Genomic DNA, 25,847 nt, shown 5'->3' with positions numbered 1-25,847 from the left:
GGTACTGTATGTTGGGATGACATTATGGACAGTATATGGATAGAATATTTTATCTGATGAATACGTATGATAGAATAGTATATGTACAGAAATAGCTAAATAGGATAGGCCTTGACTACAATAAATTATGTACATACGAAGTGAGTGAAACAGTATGTAAACATTATTAAAGTGAACAGTGTTTACATAGGCACCAGCATTCTAAGGTGCGGGGTTGAGTAACTGGATGGTAGCTGGCTAGTGTCAGTGACTAAAGTTCAGGACAGGGTACTGGGCAGAGGCCGGCTAGTGGTGACTACTTAACAGTCTGATGGCCTTGAGATAGAAGCTGTTTTTCAGTCTGTCAGTCCAAGCATTGATGCACTTATACTGACCTTGCCTTCTGGATGGTGGTGGGGTGCACAGGCCATAGCTCGGGTGTCCTGATTATCTTATTGGCCTTCCTGTGACACTGGGGTGCTGTAGATGTCCTGGAGGGCAGGCAGTGTGCACTGATGCATTGGGCACCACTCTCTGGAAAGCCCTGCAGTTGCGGATATTGCAGTTGCCGTACTAGGCGGTGATACACCCCGACAAGATGCTCTCAATGGTGCATCTGTAAAAGTTTGTGAGGATCTTAGGGGCCAAGACAAATTTATTCAGCCTCCGGAGGTTGAAGAGGCAGTGTTGTGCCTTCTTCATCAAACTGTCTGTGTGGGTGGACCATTTCAGATTGTCAGGGATGTGTATGCCGGGGAACTTTTCACCATCTCCACTGCAGCCCCAACGATGTAGATGGGGGCGTGCTCCCTCTGCTTTCTCCTGAAGTCCACGATCAGCTCCTTCATTTTGTTGATGTTGAGGGAGAGATCATTTTCCTGGCACCACTCCGCCAGGGCCCTCACCGCCTCCCTGTAGGCTGTCTCATCTTTGTTGGTAATCAGGCCTACCACTGTTGTGTTGTCTGCAAACTTGATAATTGAGTTGGAGATGTGCGTGGCCACGCGGTCATGGGTGAACAGAAAGTACAGGAGGGGGCTGAGCTAGCAAACTTGTGGGGCCCCTGTGTAAGGATCAGCATAGTGGAGGTGTTGATGTCTACCTTCACAACCTGGGGACGGCCTTCAACACTATGGTGTTGAAGTCTGAGCTGTAGTCAATGAACAGCATTCTTACATCCTCTTGTGCAGATGGGGTAGGACAGTGTGCAGTGTGATGGCGGTTGGGCCGGCAGCCTTGCAAGTGTTAACACGCTTAAATGTCTTACTCATGTCGGCCATGGAGAATGAGAGCGTACCGTTCTCGGGAACAGCGGTGGCCTGCGTCGGTCGCACTGTGTTTTCCTAAAAGCGGGCGAAGAAGGTGTTTAGCTTGTCCGGTAGCAAGAAGTTGGGGTGTCCGCAACGTGGCTGGTTTTCCCTTTAAAATCCATGATTGTCTGGAGTCCCTGCCACATGCTGAGGTTAAATGCTGAGGTTCGCGCTTTCAGTTTTAGATGGTGCGAATGCTGCCATCTATCCACGGTTTTTGGTTTGGATAGGTTTTAATCGTCGTGGTGGGAACAACATCCCCTCTTCACTTCCTGATGAACTGTATACGTTACAGTCCACATGATCAAAACACTCTTGAAGCAAGCATTCTGATTGGTCAGACCAGCGTTGGAGAGCAGACAGGCAGTCATATATTCAGCATTTAGTGGCTGTACTGTATTGTACCAGCTCTCCTTAGTCTTAAATGGTTCATGAGCAGCTTGAGTGTACACTTTAGTCATCATTTATTCATGTTGTGCTTCTATTGTCTACATGTTTTGATGGATGCTGTGGTCTGGGCACATGCCCGGTGACTCTGTTCAGTGTTGTGATTTAGCCTCCCCTATTCCGTGGGTTGAAAAGAGAGATTAGCTCAAACAGGAAATAAGGTTAAGCACATTTAGTTTTCTTACATTTCTGGTTCAAATAAGAAGTCAGTGAAGCTAAACCAGAGGATTCGTGCCTCAGTGGACAGATAAGTTCGTTTCCTGTCTGTCAGAAATACAGACACAGACTATTCCTGTCAACAAGACGGTCAGGAAATAACATTACATTTGTGATGTTAATTCAACTTGAACATTTAGGATAGGCCTACTAGCTCAGCATCCCTGATAGTGTTGCCCAGCCTGGGTCCTGTGTGGAGTGAGTTTGTTTGATCTCTGTTCCCCCGCAGCCCAAATGGCCAGGTTGGTTCTGCCATTAGTTCATAAGTGACTGGCTGTGAATTGCTGTGGCGATTACAGGTAATTGGGCTGCCTCTCTCTCTCTTTCTGTACTTCTCCAAAAAGCTTTTTCTGCCTTCAGCAGTGTCTGTGAGTGAGTAATGAGTGTGAGGACATGCTGGGGCTAGTGCAACTGATCATCACTTTACAAGATTAGATGAGTTAGAATTCACTTTACTTTATGTGATGTGAAGAAGTACAATCTTTCAAAGAGAAATTATATTTATACAGTATAATCCTGTGGCTTGCCATTGGATTTGCATTGTTCACATATTGGTGCTTTAGTGCGCATGTACACTCTTAGAAAGAAAACTTAAAGTAGAACCATACAGGGTTCTTCGGTTTGTCCCCATAAGGGAACCTTTTTTGGTGCTGGGTAGAACCCTTTGCAGAGGGTTCTATCTATAACCCTCTATGTAGTGTTCTTCAAAGAACCCTTTGTTTATGGTTCTACCTAGAACCCTCTATGAAGGGTTCTACCAAGAACCATTTTATCTTTGGAGGGTTCTTCCTATAAACAATCTATGAATGGTTCCAACTGCCTTAGTCTTTAAAATTAAATTATTTATGACAATACAATACAGTACATATATCGTAAAGCCTTTCTTTGAGGGCCTAGTTGCAGTTGAAGTCGGATGTTTACATACACCTTAGCCAAATACATGTAAACTCAGTTTTTCACAATTCCTGACATTTAATCCTAGTCAAAATTCCCTGCTTTAGGTCAGTTAGGATCACCACTTTATTTTAAGAATGTGAAATGTCAGAATAATAGCAGAGAGAATTATTTATTTCAGCTATTATTTCTTTGTCACGGGCGTCGTAGTGATTGGACCTAAATGCAGCGGGTACGTGAATGCTCATTTTCTTCTTTATTAAATAAATGAACACTGAACAAAAAGAACGATGAAAACAGTCCTGTCAGGCAAAGAGCTAAACAAGAAACAACTACCCACAAAACCCATAGAAAACACCCCTACTAAATAGGACCTTCAATTAGAGACAACGAGGAACAGCTGCCTCCAATTGAAGGTCAAAACAATAAACTAAACATAGAAATATGATAACTAGAAAATAGAACATAGAAATACAAAACATAGAACACTACCCAAAAACCCCGACAACACAAAACAAACACACCCCTGCCACGTCCTGACCAACCTACAATAACAAATAGCCCCTTATACTGGTCAGAACGTGACATTCTTTCATCACATTCACAGTGGGTCAGAAGTTTACATACACTAAATTAGTATTTGGTAGCATTGCCTTTCAATTGTTTAACTTGGGTCAAACGTTTCGGGTAGCCTTCCACAAGCTTCCCACAATAAGTTGGGTGAATTTTGGCCCATTCCTCTTGACAGAGCTGGTGTAACTGAGTCAGGTTTGTAGGCCACCTTGCTCGCACACACTTTTTCAGTTCTGCCCACTAATTTTCTGTGAGATTGAGGTCAGGACTTAGTGGTCCGCTCCAATACCTTGACTTTGTTGTCCTTAAGCTGTGCTACCACACTGTCCATTTGGAAGACCCGTTTGCGATCAAGCTTTAACTTCCTGACTGATGTCTGGAGATGTTGCTTCAATATATCCACGTAATTTTCCTCCCTCATGTTGCCATCTTTTTTGTGAAGTGCACCAGTCCCTCCTGCAGCAAGCACCCCCACAACATGATGCTGCCACCCTCGTGCTTCATGGTTGGGATGGTATTCTTCTGCTTGCAAGCCTCCCTCTTTTTCCTCCAAACATAACGATGGTCATTATGGCCAAACAGTTCTATTTTTGTTTCATCAGACCAGAGGACATTTCTCCAAAAAGTACAATCTTTGTCCCCATGTGCAGTTGCAAACCGTAGTCTGGGTTTTTTATGGCGGTTTTGGAGCAGTGGCTTCTTCCTTGCTGAGCGGCCTTTCAAGTTATGTCGATATAGGACTCGTTTTACTGTGGATATATATACTTTTGTACCTGTTTCCTCCAGCATCTTCACCAGGTCCTTTGCTGTTGTTCTGGGATTGATTTGCACTTTTCGCACCAAAGTACATTCATCTCTAGGAGACAGAACGCTTCTCCTTCCTGAGCGGTATGACGGCTGCGTGGTCTCATGGTGTTTATACTTGCGTACTATTGTTTGTACAGATGAACGTGGTACCTTCAGGCGTTTGGAAATTGCTCCCAAGGATGAACCTGACGTCTTGGCTGATTTCTTTTGATTTTCCCATGATGTCAAGCAAAGAGGCACTGAGTTTGAAGGTAGGCCTTGAAGTACATCCACAGGTACACCTCCAATTGACTCAAATAATGTCAATTAGCCCATCAGAAGCTTCTAAAGCCATGACATCATTTTCTGGAATTTTCCAAGCTGTTTAAAGGCACAGTCAACTTAGTGTATGTAAACATCTGACCCACTGGAATTGTGATACAGTGAATTATAAGTGAAATAATCTGTCTGGAAACAATTGTTGGAAAAATGACTTGTGTCATGCACAAAGTAGATGTCCTAACCGACTTGCCAAAACTATAGTTTGTTAACAAGAAATGTGGTTGAAAAACGAGTTTTAATGACTCCAACCTAAGTGTATGTAGACTTCCGACTTCAACTGTAGTAGTCCTATCTGAATGGGTCTTGTTTGAGATCATACTGTATCTTATATAGTGCTCTAAATGCCTTTAACCTCGTTTCAGTTAAGCCTTTGTACCTACAGTATCTATTGATTTAAATATCTATACATTTCTAATAAGTATGAACTCAGAAGTTAGTCATGCAGCTGACCAAATTATGCAATATTTTACATATGAGTTAACAGAGATTAATGACCAACTAAGAGCAGCATGTTTCCTTGGATAGTTTCATTAAATATAACTTGAGATGGATTTTCCATGATGACTATTATTTTATGATGCATGTGTGGCAATTGTCTGCGCTATTATCAATAAGTATGACTGACAAGTTAATTGAGACATTTATTTTATCTACGATGTTGTAAGAACTGAAATTACATTTTTCTGAGTGATGCTGTTTTCATGGTTCTTAGGTTCAATGCTGAATTTCCTTTATTTCTGTTGTGGCTTGACTTTCTCATCCTCAACCTCTATCAGTGTTTTGTATACTGCGGAAAACAAATGCAGAGACAATTTGGAGAACACAAGGTCTATAATTTATGTGCTGAAAGACAAGTGACTGCCACACTGCAATGCTAATTTCCCTATGAACAAATATCATGAATAAACTCACAGGAGATGTGGCTATTTTTTCCATTCGTTTTTTTGTTTGTTATTTGTCATCACGTTGGAGCGGCAAGTAGCCTAGTGATTAGAGCGTTGGACCAGTAACCAAAAGGTTGCTGGATCGAATCCCTGAGCTGACAAGGTAAAAACCTGTCATTCTGAACAAGGCAATTTACCCACTATTCCCCGGAAGGCCAGCATTGTAAATAAAAATGTGTTCTTACCTGACTTGCCTCGTTAAATATGATTTTTTTAGCAAACTATTGATGAAATTTGAGCAGGGAAATTGAAAGGAGAGCATAATTTCCATTTGGTTCTTTCAATAATGCATGCATACAGTATGCACTTATTTATAACATTAAATGTGTATGGCAGTAAAGAGCATTTTCAAACTACAGGTCCACTGTGTAGATTATTTTAAATGTTAAATCATTTTGCGTGTCCGCTATACTTGTCAGTTTAGTTCAATGATAAAATACCCTCAATAGATGCTACTTGCCTCACTTAGATTTATCAGAGTTTCTCTCCTCTGGGAATCATAGCTCTACATAACTGCTGGATACATGTTGGCACTTATCAATCAGGGATCAATGAATATGATTGCAGAGAGGAGCACTGTGCTAAAAGTGCTATTGATTGCCTGGAGGTCCGGACCTCATGCCAGTCCTCGTTAGTGTTGCCTGCAACCCTGATCCTCTATCCTTCCTGCTGATGTGGGTGCTGGGTGATTTTAACTGATGACAATCCTAAGTGCTTTAAGTTAAACGTATTGATCACAGGTGTGGGGAGCCATTTGCCCAGTTGTCTGGATGAGCACAGCAGGACAACACTGCAGGAGAAGAAGAGGCAGCTTCTATCTAGCTGGCACATTGAGCATTATCCTATACTATTAGTATTGTTGCACTATGCATCCTCTCCATTGATCTCAAAGTGATCCTAAAGAGCCTGATGGTATATAATGGGCATCCAGCCCATCATATTTCCCATATTACCCACCCTTTGCTTTCACCTTCTCCCAAGGGCCATTGGCTGAAGGTATACGATCAGTATCAGCAGTCAACCTGCTTATGGCCTGTGCATTGTTGTGCATAGTTACCAGCCAAGGCTCGCCTCACCCCTCACCTCACCCCTGTAATACATCCCCTAACCACCCTCACCTCCCCCCTCCCTGCTGCCCACATGGCCTGGTGTGAGGTTTGACTCCCGAGTCAGTGACCTTGGCCAGAGAAGGCTGGAGAGGCCGGACGACTTGGCTAGCGGACATGGCTGCTCAGTTTGGAGGTTTGAGGGGTGAAGAGGAGTCGTTTCTCTGAGGTAAAATGCTGACTGCACTTTCTAGTGAACAAGTTGATCAAATGAATACAGGCAGCTATTATTATTATGTTATTTCACAGTCTGACTCTCTTGGGTGTTCTCAAATTCTCCTATTGATCACATACCAGATAATTTCCTTCAACTTGGACATTCAGTTGTTCTGTTTATCTTCCAATAATGAGTGTCACAGAGCTCTACTAGACCATTATCGATTGCCTATCAGTCACATGCAGCTAACTCTCCCTCTTCAAGAAACTTTGAGTATTCAATTTGAGCAATTGAAACTTTGGAAATTAACTTTGACCCAGGGGTGTGCCTATGGCTTAAACATAATCACATCACAGGCGAAGATCCTCACCTGTGTTTGCATCAGTAGTTTGTGTTGGCTGGAAAGCACTCAATCGCCAATTGTTGACTGGACTTTTGTTGGAATGTGAATGACCCCTTATTGATTGGAAACAAAATGTTTTTAATGTTGTAGATGAGATTTTTGGATCGCTCACTAATGTCAAGATGGAGGCCAGTTTTCAATCTATTTTCAACTCAGGTCCTAAATTGAAAATCTTTACGGACGTAATTAAGGCTGATCTGAAAAGAACAATGAAACTTTTCATCGTTTTCTCCCCTTCTAGCTCTGACAATGATGTTCAAATAACTAGACATTCACATAAGCCTACTAAGAAGAAAGGTAATGAATATAAAATAGACACAAATAGATTTTGTATTTAATCTAAAAAACAAATGTGTACATAAATTCTATATTCACCTGTGGTAAATGTGTACATACATTAAAGGGTATATTCACCTGTAGTAAATGATTATTCTAAATATAAAAAAAGGCTAATTTGGTAAATAGCATAATACGTGCCATACACATGTCTTTACATCTGGAGTCAAACATAATTTTGTAGTCTTTCTTATGGCCTGTGCCATAAGGAAGTATTTAATAAAATTCTCACTGGAGAATAAACTGGATGAGCTCCGTTCGAGAATATTCTATCAACGGGACATTAAAAACTGTATTATAAACCGGGTAGTTTGGATACAGGATGCTGATTGGCTAAAACAGCATTTAGCCTTGTGTATGTTAGACCGTATACCATGACTATGATGTTTAGCCTTTTCACCTTGGTATCATTGTGCCTTTTTACCTCGATAAAATGGCTATATCAACAATAGTTTGTCATGCCGATGTAGGAAATAAGTGTTTAGATTTACTTGAGAGAAAGCGAAACGAAAAGAACATTGTGAAATCAACAAAGTGGGCACTTACCTGCTTCACTGACTGGTGTGAAAAAATAGGGATACATTGTGAGTTTGGGAATACAACAAAAACGGAGCTGAACGACATTCTACGGGACTTTTATGGTTCAGTGAGAAACATGAATGGCGAAGAATATAGGATTTAGCAGCTACGCTGGACTCAGAGCTGGTTGGAACCGACATATCAACGACCCCCATCTCAGTTTGGCATGGAGTATACAGAAAGACACTGAATTCACAGCGAGTAATGTGTTTGTCGGCGTAATTAAAAAGTTGAGGAAAGTGGGGCCCAACAAAGCTGCCCACCAGTGAACAGATATATATGGTATGTAACTGTAAGGTAGCTAGCTAAATCATTCTAATGTACCCTAACAATATAACCGGTAGCTATGTATGCCTAACTATTAGCTAATGTTATTTTGTCTAATATGTTTCAAGTACACAAAAAAAGCAGATGGGAGTGAACACGCTCGCAACAATTTTGCCAAAGATCTGCGAAATAGCTGGCATATCGCAGATTTACACAAACCACTGCCTCTGAACCACCATGATCCAGAAACTCTCGGCTACCGGACTAGAGGCACAAGAAATAATGTAATAATGTCTGTCAGTGGACACAGATTCGAAACGTCTCTTTAAAGTTACTGCAGGCCAAATCTGGAAGCGAGGAAGCGGTGGAGCACTATTCTCTCTGACAGCACAGCAGCAGCTCTCCCAGCTAAAAGAACGGCATTCATTTCCAGCAGCATGGAGAAAACAAATAAAAACATGGGGCAACCAACAACAAACATTAACATGGGACAATTTTTTCATTTGTGCACAGTAAATGGAAACATTCAGAGCAACATTAATAAATAATTGGCATGTGTTAGTCACTCTAGAAGTGGCGCTAATGCTTGTTTTTGGAAATACATTTAATGTAAGCTTGCTAGCTAGTCTGTGGTTATGTTGCATAGCAACCAGTCTAGCAACAATACTTTTGTACGCACTACTTTTTCTGGCGGAATGTATTTATTATGAATTTATTTATTAAAGCAACATTTTCAATTTAGATGTGTATTTCCTTGCCTTACTGTGTTTGCAACCGGTTTATAAAAGCAATAAGGCACCTCGGGGGTTAGTGGTATATGGTCAAAATACCATGGCTAAGGGCTGTATCCAGGCACTCGTCGTGCATAAGAAAAACGTGCATGATGCACTCATCATGCACTCGCCGCGCATGATGAGCTTGGAGTGCCCTCCAAGCTCATCACTAAGCTCGGGGACCTGGGACTGAACACCTCCCTCTGCAAGAGGATTCTAGACTTCCTGATGGGCTTCTAAATTTGACATGGGACCTCAGATCCTCCAAAAGTTATACAGCTGCACCACCGAAAGCATCCTGACTGGTTGCATCACCACTTGGTATGGCAACTGCAAGGCACTACATCGTGTAGTGCGTACAGCCCAGTGCATCACTGGTGCCGAGCTTCCAGGACCTTTATACCAGGCGGTGTCAGAGGAAGGCCCTAAAAATGGTCAACGACTCCAGCCTCCCAAGTCATAGACTGTTCTCTCTGCTACCACATGGCAAGCTGTACCAGAGTGCCAAATCTGGGACCAACAGATTCTACCCCAAACCAAAAGACTGCTGAACAGTTAATCAAATGGCTGCCAGGCCTATTTCCTTTTTAATTGTTTTATTCAAATGTTTTGCTCGGACTCTCTTGCACAGTCTTGATGTACACTACACTGACACTCCATCACACACAAACACACACACATGCATATTGATGCCACACAAACACACACGCACACACACACACACACACACATACACATACACACACACACACACACACACACACACACACACACACACACACACACACACACACACACACACACACACACACACACACACACACACACACACACACACTTCTGCTACTCTCTGTTTATTGTCTATGTCCAGTCATTTTACCGTTATGTTCCCCAGCAAGTCGCTCAAACAGAAGGGGGAACTAACAAAGAGTCACAGACAACAACCAAAATGAAATGGGTGGGGTTTAGGTGTGGTTCTGAAAAGACACTCATGGGGGTGTCCACTGAAAGTTGACTAGCAACAACTACTCGAACCTAAAAAACACCCACCATGAGCGACCACTAAATTTGCCCAAGAATAGGCAAACAAAAGATAAACCCACACCAAACTTAAAGACAGGAAGCCAACCAAAAAGGTGGAGCAAAACGAAATCAGGGAAATCAGATAAAGGCTTGTTTGTCTAGAAAACAAAATCAGGAGCACCAACTAAAAGTGTTGACCTTCCGCATCTATCAAGACAACTGGAGCACCTGGACCAGCACAGATGACACAGCTTCCCACAAATGAAATGGCAACCAGAACAGGTGTAACACAAATGGACTAACGAGGAGACACCAATCGGTGCACCCTACGTACTAACGAGCTATACGTGCTAAAGTCCAACCTCAAAACATAAATAGAAAAACCGTTATTGTTATTTTATTGTGTTACTACTTTTCCTTTAGTTTATTTAGCAAATTTTTCGTACTTTCTCTTTTCAAACGTTATTGGTTAATGACTCATAAGTAAGCATATCACGGTAAGATCTACCCTTGTTGTATTTGGTGTATGTGACAAATAAAATGTGATTAGATTTTCACTCCACGATTCCTTTCATCGAAGGACACATATGAAAACATACCATCGACAACGTATTTCTGCTGACGTTGCTGTGTCATTGTTGCATTCCTAGTTCACTCATCTCCACTGTCTCCATTTTATACTTGGAATTAATAATTCAGCACCAATCTATATGGGTTACTTTAATATGAGGTTATCTCTTACTTCATGAAGCAATTACTATATTGTCCGTGTTCTCACCATGGAAGATGTGGCCCTCTCAGCTCGTAAAGAAGGATTTTTCTTATCCATAATACATCAGGTGCAGGAAAGAAAATGCCCCCTACATGGAGAACAATTTAACCATGAATGTACGTCAGAGATGTATCTGTGCATGAGCTGCAGGTCAGCTCTATAGATGTCCCTGCCTGGTAGGTTCAAATACACTTCCTCCTCCCCACTCTTCTCTGGCTTTCCCAAAGGCCTTTTAAGGTCAGGAGGAGTATTCCCAATCAAGCTACCAATTGCTATAAGATTAGACTCTGTAGGGTACAGCCAGTGCCTTCAGAAAGTATTCATACCCCTTGACTTATTCCAGATTTTGTTGTGTTACAGCCTGAATTCAAAATTGATTCCATAGCTTTTTTTTTTACACACAATAACCCATAATGACAAAGTGTAAACATGTTTTTAGATTTTTTTTTCAATTTATTGAAAATGAAATACAGAAATATCCAATGTACATACAGTACCAGTCAAAAGTTTAGACATACCTACTCATTCCAGGGTTTTCCTTTATTTTTACTATTTTCTACATTGTAGAATAACAGTGAAGACTTCAAAACTATGAAATAACACAAATGGAATCATGTAGTAACCAAAAAAGTGTTAAACAAATCAACAGATTTTCCAACATTCTTGACGGAATTCCCACATATGCTGAGCACTTGTTGGCTGCTTTTCCTTCACTCTGCAGTTCAACTCATCCCAAACCCTCTCAATTGGGTTGAGGTCGGGTGATTGTGGAGGCCAGGTCATCTGGTCTCCTTCTTATTCAAATAACCCTTACACAGCTTGGTGTTGTGTTGGGCCATTGTCCTGTTGAAAAACAAATTATAGTCCCACTAAGCGCAAATCATGTCGTATTGCTGCAGAATTCTGTGGTAGCCATGCTGGTTAAGTGTGCCTTGAATTCTAAATAAATCACTGACAGTGTCACCAGCAAACCATCCCTACACTTTCACACCTCCTCCTCCATGCTTCACGTTGGGAGTCACATATGCAGAGATCATCTGTTCACCTACTCTGCTTCTCACATAGACACGGTAGTTTGAACCAAAAATCTCACAGTTGGACTCATCAGACCAAAGGACAGATTTGGAACACTGACCTGTACACCGGACGTGCTACCTGTTTTCAACTCTCTAAAGACAGCAGGAGCGGTAGAGATACTCTCAATGATCGGCTATGAAAAGCCAACTGACATTTACTCCTGAGGTGCTGACCTGTTGCACCCTCGACAACTACTGGGATTATTATTATTTGACCATGTTGGTCATTTATGAACATTCTAACATCTTGGCCATGTTCTGTTATAATCTCCACCCGGCACAGCCAGAAGAGGACTGGCCACCCCTCATAGCCTGGTTCCTCTCTAGGTTTCTTCCTAGGTTTTGGCCTTTTTAGGGAGTTTTCCTAGCCACCGTGCTTCTACACCTGCATTGCTTGCTGTTTGGGGTTTTAGGCTGGGTTTCTGTACAGAACTTTGTGGCATCAGCTGATGTAAGAAGGGCTATATAAATACATTTAATTTGATTTGATGATTTCCACTGGTCTAATGTCCATTGCTCGTGTTTCTTGGCCCAAGCAAGTGTCTCTTACTTGAACTCTGTGAAGCATTTATTTGGGCTGCAATTTCTGAGGCTGGTAACTCTAATGAACTTATTTATCCTTGCCAGCAGAGGTAACTCTGTGTCTTCCTTTCCTGTGGCAGTCGTCATGAGAGCCAGTTTCATCATTGAGCTTGATGGTTTTGCGACTGTACTTGAAGAAACTTTCAAAGCTGAAATTATCCGTATTGACTGACCTTCATGTTTTAAAGTAATGATGGACTGTCGTTTCTCTTTGCTTATTTGAGCTGTTCTTACCATAATATGGACTTGGTCTTTTACCAAATAGGGCTATCTTCTGTATACCACCCATATCTTGTCACAACACAACTGACTGGCTCAAACAGATTAAGAAGAAGGAAATTCCACAAATTAACTTTTAACAAAGCACACCTTTTAATTGAAATGCATTCCAGGTGACTACCTCATGAGGCTGGTTTAGAGAATGCAAAGGGTGGCTACAAGGCAAAGGGTGGCTGCTTTGAAGAATCTCTTTGAAGAATTTTTCATTTCTTGAACACTTTTTTGGTTACTACATGATTCCATATGTGTTATTTCATAGTTTTGATGTCTTCACTGTTATTCTACAATGTAGTTCTACAAAATAGTAAAAATAAAGAAAAACCCTTGAATGAGTAGGTGTGTTCCACCATTTCAACGGGCACTGTAAGTATTCACACCCCTGAGTCTATAGTTTGCAGAAGCACCGTTGGCAGAGATTACAGCTGTGAGTCTTTCTGAGTAAGACTCTAAGAGCTTTCCATACCTGGATTGTACAACATTTACCCATTATTCTTTTCAAAATTCTTTAAGCTCTGTCAAATTAGTTGTTGATCATCGCTAGACAACCATTTTCAGGTCTTAGATTTTCAAGTAGATTTAAGTCAAAGTGGCCACTCTTGAACATTCACTGACTTCTTGGTAAGAAAATCCAGTGTAGATTTGGCCTTGTGTTTTAGGTTATTGTCCTGCTGGAAGGTGAATTCATCTCCCAGTGTTTGGTGAAAAGCAGGCTGAATCAGGTTTTCCTTTAGGATTTTGCCTGTGCTTAGCTCCATTTAATAGATTTTTTTTATCCTGAAGAACTGCCCAGTCCTTAACGATTACAAGCATACCCATAACATGATACAGCCACCACTATGCTTGAAAATATGGAAAGTGGTACTCAGTAATGTGGATTTGCCCCAAACATAACACTTTGTATTCAGGACAAAAAGTGAATTGCTTTGCCATATTTTTTTTATCATTACTTTAGTGCCTTGCTGCAAACAGGATGCATGTTTTGAGATATTTTCTATTCTGTACAGGCTTCCTTCTTTTCACTCTGTCAATTAGGTTAATATTGTGAAGAAACTACAATGTCGTTCATCCATCCTCAGTTTTCTCCTATCACAGCCATTAAACTATTTTAAAGTCCCCATTTGCCTCATGGTGAAATCCCAGAGCGGTTTCTTTCCTTTCTGGCAACTGAGTTAGGAAGGACGCCTGTGTCTTTGTAGTGACTGGGTGTAATCAAATCAAATCAATCAAATCAAATTTTATTGGTCACATACACATGGTTAGCAGATGTAAATGCAAGTGTAGCGAAATGCTTGTGCTTCTAGTTCCGACCATGCAGTAATATCTAACAAGTAATCTAACAATTTCACAACAACTACCTTATACACACAAGTGTAAAGGAATGAATAAGATTGCGTACATATAAATATATGGATGAGCGATGGCCGTGTGGCATAGGCAAGATGCAGTAGATGGCATAGAGTACAGTGTATACACATATGAGATGAGTAATGTAGGGTAGGTAAACATTATATAAAGTGGTATTGTTGAAAGTGACTAGTGATACATTTATTACATCCAATTTTTTATTATTAAAGTCGTTAGAGATTTGAGTCAGTATGTTAGCAGCAGCCACTCAATGTTAGTGATGGCTGTTTAACAGTCTTTTTCAGTCTCTCGGTCCCAGCTTTGATGCACCTGTACCGACCTCGCCTTCTGGATGATAGTGGGGTGAACAGGCAGTGGCTCGGGTGGTTGTTGTCCTTGATGATCTTTTTGGCCTTCCTGTGACATCGGGTGGTGTAGGTGTCCTGGAGGGCAGGTAGTTTGCCACTGGTTATGCGTTGTGCAGACCTCACTACCCTCTGGAGAGTCTTACGGTTGTGGGCGGAGTTGCCGAACCAGGCGGTGATACAGCCCGACAGGATGCTCTCGATTGTGCATCTGTAAAAGTTCCTGAAGAGGCGCTGTTACGCCTTCTTCACCACACTGTCTGTGTGGGTGGACCATTTAAGTTTGTCCGTGATGTGTACATCGAGGAACTTAAAACTTTCCACCTTCTCCACTACTGTCCTGTCAATGTGGATAGGGGGGGTGCTCCCTCTGCTGTTTCCTGAAATCCACGATCATCTCCTTTGTTTTGTTTACGTTGAGTGTGAGGTTATGTTCCTGACACCACACTCCGAGGGCCATCACCTCCTCCCTGTAGGCCACCTCGTCGTCGTTGTTGGTAATAAAGCCTACCGCTGTAGTGTCGTCTGCAAACTTGATGATTGAGTTGGAGGTGTGCATGCCCATGCAGTCATGGGTGAACAGGGAGTACAAGAGAGGGCTGAGAATGCACCCTTGTGGGGCCCCAGTGTTGAGGATCAACGGGGTGGAGATGTTGTTTCCTACCCTCACCACCTGGGTGCGGCCCGTCAGAAAGTCCAGGACCCAGTTGCACAGGGTGGGGTCGAGACCCAGGGTCTCGAGCTTAATGACGAGTTTGGAGGGTATGTCGTGGAATATTGCCTCAAAAATATAACACTCTTACAAGAACTTGTGATTTCAATATAGGCTTTAATACAAAGTAGCAAAGCCGAGCTGGTCCATGAAACAACTGACTCCCCTCAGCACTGGCTTTGCTTTTATACACATACAGCATATGGGTACATCCCATATGTAAATGGAATTACTCCCCTTAGTCCTTCTGCCACCATTATCTTTTAGTCCGAGTTCTTTGCTTGTTTACACCCAGTAACGTCCATCTCTGCTTCTGGTTAGATTATAATGGTGGCAGGACCCCTTATGTCATACAAAAAATAATACATTTATTGTATACTTATATTTCACCTGTTGGTCATTTTACCACCATCCTCCTTCCTGTGTCCTTCTGACATTAGTATGTCTGACTGTCATAAATGTACTTATGGCCCTGACTTGATGCATCCATTAGTTGTGTCCAGCTGCCATAAATGTACTTATAGCCTCAGCTAATGTATATCCAGATGCAATAAATGTACTTATTGCCTCAGCTAATGTATGTCCAGATGCAACCAATGTAACCATTGTTCCTGTGTTTCCTTAACATAGCAGTTGTACCTATTTACATTACATTAACATAGCAGTTGCACCTAGCTACATTACATTAACTCCCACATGTACTATGGTGTTAAATGCTGAGCTGTAATCGATGAACAGCATTCTTACATAGGTATTCCTCTTGTCCAGATGGGTTAGGGCAGTGTGCAGAGTGATCGTCGTGTGATCGTCTGTGGACCTATTGGGGCGGTAAGCAAATTGGAGTGGGTCTAGGGTGTCAGGTAGGGTGGAGGTGATATGATCCTTGACTAGTCTCTCAAAGCACTTCTTGATGACGGAAGTGAGTGCTACGGGGCGATAGTCGTTTAGCTTCAGTTACCTTAGCTTTCTTGGGAACAGGAACAATGGTGGCCCTCTTGAAGCATGTGGGAACAGCAGACTGGGATAGGGATTGAATGAATATGTCTATAAACACACCAGCCAGCTGGTCTGCGCATGCTCTGAGGACACAGCTAGGGATGCCGTCTGGGCCGACAGCCTTGCGAGGGTTAACATGTTTAAATGTTGTACTCGCGTTGGCCACGGTGAAGGAGAGCCCGCAGGTTTTGGTAGCTGGCCGTGTCAGTGGCACTGTATTGTCCTCAAAGCGAGCAAAGAAGTTGTTTAATTTGTCTGAGAGCAAGACGTCTGTGTCCGCGACGGTGCTGGTTTTCTTTTTGTAATCTGTGATTGACTGTAGACCCTGCCACATACGTCTCATGTCTGAGCCATTGAATTGTGACTCTACTTTGTCTCTATACTGACGCTTAGCTTGTTTGATTGCCTTGCGGAGGGAATAGCTACACTGTTTGTATTCGGTCATGTTTCCGGTTGCCTTGCCATGATTAAAAGCAGTGGTTCGTGCTTTCAGTTTTGCGAGAATGCTGCCATCAATCCACCGTTTCTGGTTGGGGAAGGTTTTAATAGTCACCGTTGGTACAACATCATCGATGCACTTGCTAATTAACTCGCTCACCGAATCAGCGCATACATCAATGTTGTTGTCTGAGGCTATCCGGAACATATCCCAGTCCACGTGATCGAAGCAATCTTGAAGCGTGGAATCTGATTGGTTGGACCAGCGTTGAACAGACCTGAGCACAGGTGTTTCATGTTTTTGTTTCTGTCTATAGGCTGGGAGCAACAAAATGGAGTTGTGGTCAGATTTGACGAAAGAAGGGCGAGGGAAGTTAGAGTAGCAATGATCTAGAACGTCGCCAGCCCGGTTCGCGCATTCGATATGCTGATAAAATGTACATAGTTTACATAGAGTCCAATGAAGTTCTTTCAGGGCGGTCGAGGTGTCTGTTTGGGGGGGGGGGATATACACGGCTGTGATTATAATCGAAGAGAATTCTCTTGGTAGATAATGCTGTCGGCATTTGATTGTAAGGAATTCTAGGTCAGGTGAACAAAAGGACTGTATGTTGTTATGATCACACCACGACTCGTTAATCATAAGGCATACACCCTCGCCCTTCTTCTTACCAGAGAGATTTGTTTGTTTCTGTCGGCGCGATGCGTGAAGAAACCGGGTGGCTGTACCAACTCTGATAACATTTCCCGAGTGAGCCATGTTTCCGTGAAACAGAGACATCTCTGATGTCTATCTGGAAGTTAACCCTTGCTCGAATTTCGTCTACCTTGTTGTCAAAAGACTGGACATTGGCGAGTAGTATACTCGGGAGCGGTGAGCGATGTGCCCGTCTACGGTGCCTGACCAGAAGACCGCTCCATCTGCCCCTTCTGCGGCGCAGTTGTTTTGGGTTGCCTACTGGGATCCGATCCATTGTCCTGGTTGGTGGTCCAAACAGAGGATCCGCTTCGGGAAAGTTGTATTCCTGGTCATAATGTTGGTAAGTTGACGTTGCTCTTATATCCAATAGTTCTTCCCGGCTGTATGTAATAAGACTTAACCTCTCTTGGGTAGTGGCAGTATTTTAATGTTTGGATGACAAACATGCCCAAAGTAAACTGCCTGTTACTCAGGCCCAGAAGCTAGGAGATGCATATGCATAGTAGTATTGGATAGAAAACACTCTAAAGTTTCCAGAACTGTTAAAATAATGTCTGTGAGTATAACAGAACTGATATGGCAGGTGAAAACCTGAGGAAAATCCATCCAGGAAATGGGACATTTTTGATGTGGGTACTTTTCTATTGAATGCCTATACAGTATGTATTTGGATAGGACCCAAATTGCAGTTCCTATGGCTTCCACTAGATGTCAACTGTCTTTAGACATTGTTTCAGGCTTGTTTTCTGAAAAACGAGGAAGAATGAGAACATTCTTTCAGTGGAACTAAATGAACCAGAGCTGTTTTGAGCGCATGACCGATTGCGCGCCGTTCGTTGTTTTTCTTTTCTATTGAAGACGCTATTGTCCAGTTGAAATATTATCAATTATTTAGACAATAGACAACCTGAGGATTAATTATAAACATCGTTTGACATGTTTCGACGAACTTTACAGGTACTATTAGGATGTTTTCGTCTGCATGTCGTGACCGCCTTTGAGCCAGTGGATTACTGAACAAAACGCGCCAACAAAACTGAGTTTTGGGACATAAAGAGGGACTTTATCGAACAAAACGAAAATGTATTGTGTAACATGGACTCTTGTGACTGCAAACATATGAAGATCATCAAAGGTAAGTGATTCATTTTATCGCTATTTCTGACTTTTGTAATTCCTTTACTTGGTTGTAAAATGTTTCTATGCTTTTGAAAGTGGGGCTCTCCTCAGATAATCGCATGGTATGCTTTCGCCGTAAAGCCTTTTTGAAATCTGACACAGCGGCTGGATTAACCTCTCTAGGCTAGGCGGGACGAATTCGTCCCACCTACGTAACAGCCACGGCTATCCTGTGGCGCGATTTTCAAAACCTTAAAAATCCTATTACTTCAATTTCTCAAACATATGACTATTTTACAGCCATTTAAAGATAAGACTCTCGTTAATCTAACCACACTGTCCGATTTCAAAAAGGCTTTACAACGAAAGCAAAACATTAGATTATGTCAGCAGAGTACCAAGCCAGAAATAATCAGACACCCATTTTTCAAGCCAGCATATAATGTCACCAAAACCCAGAAGACAGCTAAATGCAGCACTCACCTTTGATGATCTTCATCAGATGACAACCCTAGGACATTATGTTATACAATACATGCATGTTTTGTTCAATCAAGTTCATATTTATATCAAAAACCAGCTTTTTACATTAGCATGTGACGTTCAGAACTAGCATACCCCCCGCAAACTTCCGGGGAATTCGCTAACATTTTACTAAATTACTCACGATAAACGTTCACAAAAAGCATAACAATTATTTTAAGAATTATAGATACAGACCTCCTCTATGCACTCGATATGTCCGATTTTAAAATAGCTTTTTGGTGAAAGCACATTTTGCAATATTCTAAGTACATAGCCCAGGCATCACGGGCTCGCTATTTAGACACCCGGCAAGTTTAGCACTCACCATAATCATATTTACTATTATAAAAATTTCATTACCTTTTGTTGTCTTCGTCAGAATACACACCCAGGACAGCTACTTCAATAACAAATGTTGGTTTGGTCCAAAATAATCCATCGTTATATCCGAATAGCGGCGTTTTGTTCGTGCGTTCCAGACACTATCCGAAATAGTAAAGAAGTGTCACGCGCTTGGCGCAATTCGTGACAATAAAATTCTAAGTATTCCATTACCGTACTTCGAAGCATGTCAACCGCTGTTTAAAATCAATTTTTACGACATTTTTCTCGTAGAAAAGCGATAATATTCCGACAGGGAATCTCCTTTTCGGCAAACAGAGGAAAAAATCCCAAAGGCGGGGGCGGTCGGGGTCACGCGCATAAGCTAGTGTCTCTTGATCGGCCACTTGAGAAAGGCGATAATGTGTTTCAGCCTGGGGCTGGAATGACGACATTCTGTTTTTTCCCGGGCTCTGAGCGCCTATGGACGACGTGGGAAGTGTCACGTTAGAGCAGAGATCCTTAGTAAATGATAGAGATGGAAAAGAAGTTCAACAAATGGTCAGACAGGCCACTTCCTGTAAAGGAATCTCTCAGGTTTTGACCTGCCATTTGAGTTCTGTTATACTCACAGACACCATTCAAACAGTTTTAGAAAATTTAGGGTGTTTTCTATCCATATGTAATAAGTATATGCATATTCTAGTTACTGAGTAGGAGTGGTAACCAGATTAAATCGGGTATGTTTTTTATCCAGCCGTGTCAATGCTGCCCCCTAGCCCTAACAGGTTAACAAAAAGATGATCTTTAAGCTGATGTATAACACTTGTATATTTTATGAATGTTTATTATGAGTAATTTCTGTATTTTGAATTTGGCGCTCTGCAATTTCACCGGATGTTGGCCAGGTAGGACGCTACCGTCCCACCTGCCCATAAGCATTAAGATTTCCTGGGGTAACAATGTAATAAATAATACATAAATAAACAAAATACTGCATTGTTTCCTAAGAACGCGAAGCGAGGCGACCATCTCTGTCGGCGCCATAGTAATATTTGGATGGTGTAATGATACACCATCCAAATTGTAACTAATAACTTCACCATGCACAAAGAGATATACACTGTCTGCTTTTTTTACCCATCGACCAATAGGTGCCCTTCTTTGCGAGGCATTGGAAAACCTTCCTGGTCGATGTTGAATCTATGTTTGAAATTCACTGTTCGACTGAAGGAACTTACATATAATTGAATGTGTGGAGTACAGAGATGGGGTAGTCATTCAAAATCATGTCAAACACTATTATTGCACACAGAGTTATTCCATGCAATTTATTATCTGACTTGTTAAGCACATTTTTACTCCTGAACCTATTTAGGCTTCCCACAACAAAGGGGTTGAATACTTATTGACTCAAGACATTTCAGCTTTTCATTTTTTATTAATTTGGAAAAATTTTAAAAAGATAATTCCACTTTGACTTTATGGGGTACTGTGTGTAGGCCAGTTATAAAAATCTAAAGGTTATGAATGTTAAATTCAGGCTATAACACAACAAAATGTGGAAAAAGTAAAGGGGTGTGAATACTTTTTGAAGGCACTGTACATATAAAGATTGTGTATTTTATGTTTTGTTTACACAGCCACCCTAAGAACCCAATTCAGATTTTCTTTCTACGGTATATCCAGTTTTACATGTGACCCATATCAGATTTGCGCATTCCCACTATGTAGCCTCTGAAGTAGCACACAGATGGAATGCTTATTTCCTGTCACTATTCCTTTAAAATGATGGGGTGGTTTTCATGGCAACGGCAGGTCATGTTCTACAAGAAAAACTGATATGCACATCTAGACAGAGGTTGCATAAAGAAGATCAAGTTTGCATCAGGATTCAGATCCACTTTGGCTGCGTTTCACCAGGCAGTCAAATTCTTATGTTTATTTCACTAATTGGTCTTTTGACCAATCAGATCTTGCCAAAAGAGCAATTAATGGAGAAAAAATATCAGAATTGGGCTGCCTGTGTAAATGCAGTCATTTGAGGCAGTATAAATCTAAAGTCAAAAGATCAGATTCCATGTGTTTCTTTGCTGTTTACACATTCGTGAAAAGATCAGATAGGTATCAGAAATGCTAATAATTGGCAAAATATCTGAAATGGGCTGCCTGTGTAAACGCAGCCATACACTCTGTGTAGGGTTCAAATATGGACTTCAAACCCAGTACCACTGCTTTAAAAAAAATGATTCCCCTCTTATCAGGGACTGATTTAGACCTGGGTGCAATTAATTATCAAGTAGAACAGAAAAACAGCAGTTTCTGGACCTCGTATGATTTGAATACCCCTGCCCTATATAGTGCTCTATAGTGCCCTAATCTGACCAGAGCCCTATGTGGCAGCCCTATGTGACTCTTGTCAAATATGGGTCAAATATGCATCGTGCATTAAGGAGAATAGTGTAGTTTGAGATATGTCCTTACAGACACAGCTTTGGCCTACGTGGTCTGCTGTCTGCAGGAGCTGGGTTGATGAACATGGAACATGAACATGGAGCCATCTCTGTTTGTGTTTGCAGTGCATGTCAAAGCAGGGACCTGTGAAGTGATCGCCGCCCACCGCTGCTGCAACAAGAACAAGATTGAGGAGAGATCCCAGACGGTCAAATGTTCCTGCTTCCCCGGACAGGTTGCTGGGACAACAAGAGCGGCTCCATCTTGTGTGGACGGTACAGTCATTCTTTATTTATATATATACAGTTGAAGTTGGAAGTTTACATATACCTTAGCGAAATGCATTTAAGCTCAGTTTTTCACAATTCCTGACATTTAATCCAAGTAAAAATTCCCTGTCTTAGGTCAGTTAGGATCACCACTTTATTTTAAGAATGTGAAATGTCAGAATAATAGTAGAGAGAATTATTTCTTTCAGCTTTTATTTCTTTCATCACATTCACAGTGGGTCAGAAGTTTACATACACTCAATTAGTATTTGGTAGCATTGCCTTTACATTGTTTAACTTGGGTCAAACGTTTTGGGTAGCCTTCCACAAGTTTCCCACAATAAGTTGGGTGAATTTTGGCACATTCCTCCTGACAGAGCTGGTGTAACTGATTCAGGTTTGTAGGCTTCCTTGCTCACACACACTTTTTCAGTTCTGCCCACAAGTTTTCTATGGGATTGAGGTCAGGGCTTTGTGATGGCCACTCCAATACCTTGACTTTGTTGTCCTTAAGCCATTTTGCCACAACTTTGGAAGTATGCTTGGGGTCATTGTCCATTTGGAAGACCCATTTGCAACCAAGCTTTAACTTCCTGACTGATGTCTTGAGATGTTGCTTCAATATATCCACATCATTTTCCGTCCTCATGATGCCATCTATTTTGTGAAGTGCACCAGTCCCTCCTGCAGCAAGCACCCCCACAACATGATGCTGCCATGAAGCACCCCTATGCTTCACGGTTGGGATGGTGTTCTTCGGCTTGCAAGCATCCCCCTTTTTCCTCCAAACATAATGATGGTCATTATGGCCAAACAGTTCTGTTTCATCAGACCGGAGGACATTTCTCCAAAAAGTACGACCTTTATCCCCATGTGCAGTTGCAAGGATGAACGAGACTTGTGGAGGTCTACAATTTTTTTCTGGGGTCTTGGCTGATTTCTTTTCATTTTCCCATGATGTCAAGCAAAGAGGCACTGAGTTTGAAGGTAGGCCTTGAAATACATCCACAGGTACACCTCCAATTGACTCAAATGATGTCAATTAGCCTATCAGAAGCTTCTAAAGCCATGACATAATTTTCTGGAATTTTCCAAGCTGTTTAAAGGCACAGTCTACTTAGTGTATGTAAACTTCTGACCCACTGGAATTGTGATACAGTGAAATAATCTGTCTGTAAACATTTGTTGGATAATGTACTCGTGTCATGCACAAAGTAGATGTCCTAACCGACTTCCCAAAACTATAGTTTGTTAACAATACATTTTTGGAGGGGTTGAAAAGCAAGTTTGAATGACTCCAACCTAAGTGTATGTAATCTTCCGACTTCAACTGTATATATTTTTATTGACAGTACAGTATTAGCAACACAGTAATTGGCAGTACACTGTTCCAAAATCGGTCTTGTATCACACATGTATCACTCAGAATTAGTGCGGTTTCAAATGATTGTCAATCATCAACAATTCAAAATTTGACATAGGGTAAGATATTTTCTTCTACTATTACGTTTAGTCACTATTACGTTTTCCTGCATCTACCGATCAATGTAAACAAAATGCTGGAAAATCTAAACAACATGCTTCAAAACAACCCAATTTAAGTAAATATTGGACAGGGTTATTTTTATCTAGCGTATGCATATCCCAAAGTTGGCAAATTTATCAATTTGTTATAATATTTACATACGTGTTATAAAATGCTATATTGAAATATGTGATGTACTAAAATATTAAAGGAAAATTGAAATTTGCAGTGTAAAAACTTAACATGATGAACATTAATAAAATTGACTCTCACGGGTGCAAAAAGAACTCTAGAAGCAACACCCAAATAGGCCTGTCTTTGGATTACCCAAACATGGGTTATTTTAATCATCAGTTGGGTTTGTTTTCACTTTCCTGCTGGGTTGACCCAGCAGATGGGTATCTTGTATATAATAGGTTCTTTTCAGGAGGCTTGGCCTATTGGAGTCGTGGCTTTCAGATAGGTATTTTTGGCGTGAGAGTAAATGTCATTCCTGTTCATCATGTTACATTTGTACACTGCAAACTTACGTTTCAGGCTGTCTGCTGTCTGTCTATCACTGGAAACAATAAAGCCTGGCGTGCTGATGCGCTTGCTCATTGAAGTATAGTGGGCCAGGTCATTTAATATCATGTCAACAGAGGCCCCTGCGACAGGTGAATCGATCCCTATCCTCTGTACTGTAATGGCTCTGACAGTAGCTTCCTCCCATCTTGACATCACTGACTGAAGCTTTAGAAATGTCAAGGGAAACCTTACCCTCTGCAGGCCTCTTCAGAGGCAGCTGTAGACCTTGGAGGCCTTTTCTGCTCCCACTGTGCCAGTCTGTGTTTTGCCCTCCTGCCACTTTGTTCATCAGCTTAACATTGACCCACACCCTGTAATTCACTCCTGGAAACACACAGCTCAGCCAGTCAGTCAGGCAGCCAGGCAGTCAGCTCGCAGTCATGGAGGATCTCTCTCTACTCTACTGTCAGTCATGGATCAAAAGGCTTCACTCTCACTGACATGTTTGTAGAAACAGATGTCTTGTTGTGGGTTCAGTTGTTACAGTAGTCTAGTAGAGGAAGTGTCTTTTCACTGCCTTGTAATGTGCACAGATTAACTGGTTGCATTCCTCTCTCTTTGCCTCTTGCAGCATCCATAGTTGCACAGAAGTGGTGGTGCCAGATGCATCCATGTATGGATGGGGAGGAGTGTAAAGTGTTGCCTGACCTGAAAGGCTGGAGCTGCAGTACAGGAAACAAAGTAAAGACGACGAAGGTGGGTGCATAATGTAAGAAAATCACATGCGCCGTTTTAACACATACATTTGCAAAAATGTCTAAAAACCTGTTTTCAATTTGTCGTTATGGGGTGAAGTGTGTAGATTGAGGGATAAAAAAAAAAAATACATTTTAGAATAAGGCTGTGACATAACAAAATGTGGAAAAAGTCAAGGGGTCTGAATACTTTCCGAAGGCACTGTATGTACACATAAGTGTACATGTGTGCACTTACACACACACACACACACACACACACACACACACACACACACACACACACACACACACGGGGCAGATGCGCTCACAAACACACACACATAAACACACTAGGGATGTGACACATTTTCTTTTGTTAACGTTTAAACTGCCCCAAAAAATTGTTTACAGTTAAAATGATCAGAAAAATTCTAAAAATTCCATTTGAATTCTCAATGCAGAATATGGTCCTATTGCGAATGACCGCTACGGGGCAATGAAGTTCTATCTACCGTAGTCATATAATGAACAAGAATATTTGTTTATTTTTTATTTAACTTTTATTTAACCAGGTAGGCAACTTGAGAACAAGTTCTCATTTACAACTGCGACCTGGCCAAGATAAAGCAAAGCAGTTCGACACATACAACAACACAGAGTTACACATGGAGTAAAACAAACATACAGTCAATAATACAGTAGAAAATAAGTATTTTTACAATGTGAGCAAATGAGGTGAGATAAGGGAGGTAAAGGCAATAAATAGGCCATGGTGGAGAAGTAAATACAATATAGCAATTAAAACACTGGAATGGTAGATTTGACAGTAGATGAGTGTGCAAAGTAGAAATACTGGGGTGCAAAGGAGCAAAATAAATAAATAAATAAATACAGTAGGGGAAGCGGTAGTTGTTTGGGCTATTTATAGATGGGCTATGTACAGGTGCAGTGATCTGTGAGCTGCTCTGACAGCTGGTGCTTAAATCTAGTG

General features: G+C 41.5%; 1 protein-coding gene across 2 annotated transcripts in view; it reads left to right on the top strand.

Annotated features, from left to right (window-relative positions):
- LOC106582736 (chemokine-like protein TAFA-2) overlaps positions 1-25,847 on the top strand; it is a 198,245-nt gene that overhangs the window by 146,495 nt on the left and 25,903 nt on the right. The window contains exons 3-4 of one of the 2 annotated variants that reach the window (XM_014166114.3): positions 21,944-22,093; positions 24,751-24,875. In XM_014166114.3, the coding sequence (XP_014021589.1) occupies positions 21,944-22,093; positions 24,751-24,875 (275 nt within the window). Of the gene's footprint in view, positions 1-21,943; positions 22,094-24,750; positions 24,889-25,847 lie in introns of both variants that reach the window. The other variant, XM_045705485.2, reaches the window with a different exon arrangement.

This window comes from Salmo salar, chromosome 22 (assembly GCF_965601325.2).
Source record: "Salmo salar chromosome 22, fSalSal1, whole genome shotgun sequence".
In the NCBI taxonomy this organism is placed as follows: domain Eukaryota; kingdom Metazoa; phylum Chordata; class Actinopteri; order Salmoniformes; family Salmonidae; genus Salmo; species Salmo salar.
The sequence above is the reverse complement of the archived record's forward strand: the minus strand, read 5'-3'. Positions and strand labels throughout refer to the sequence as shown.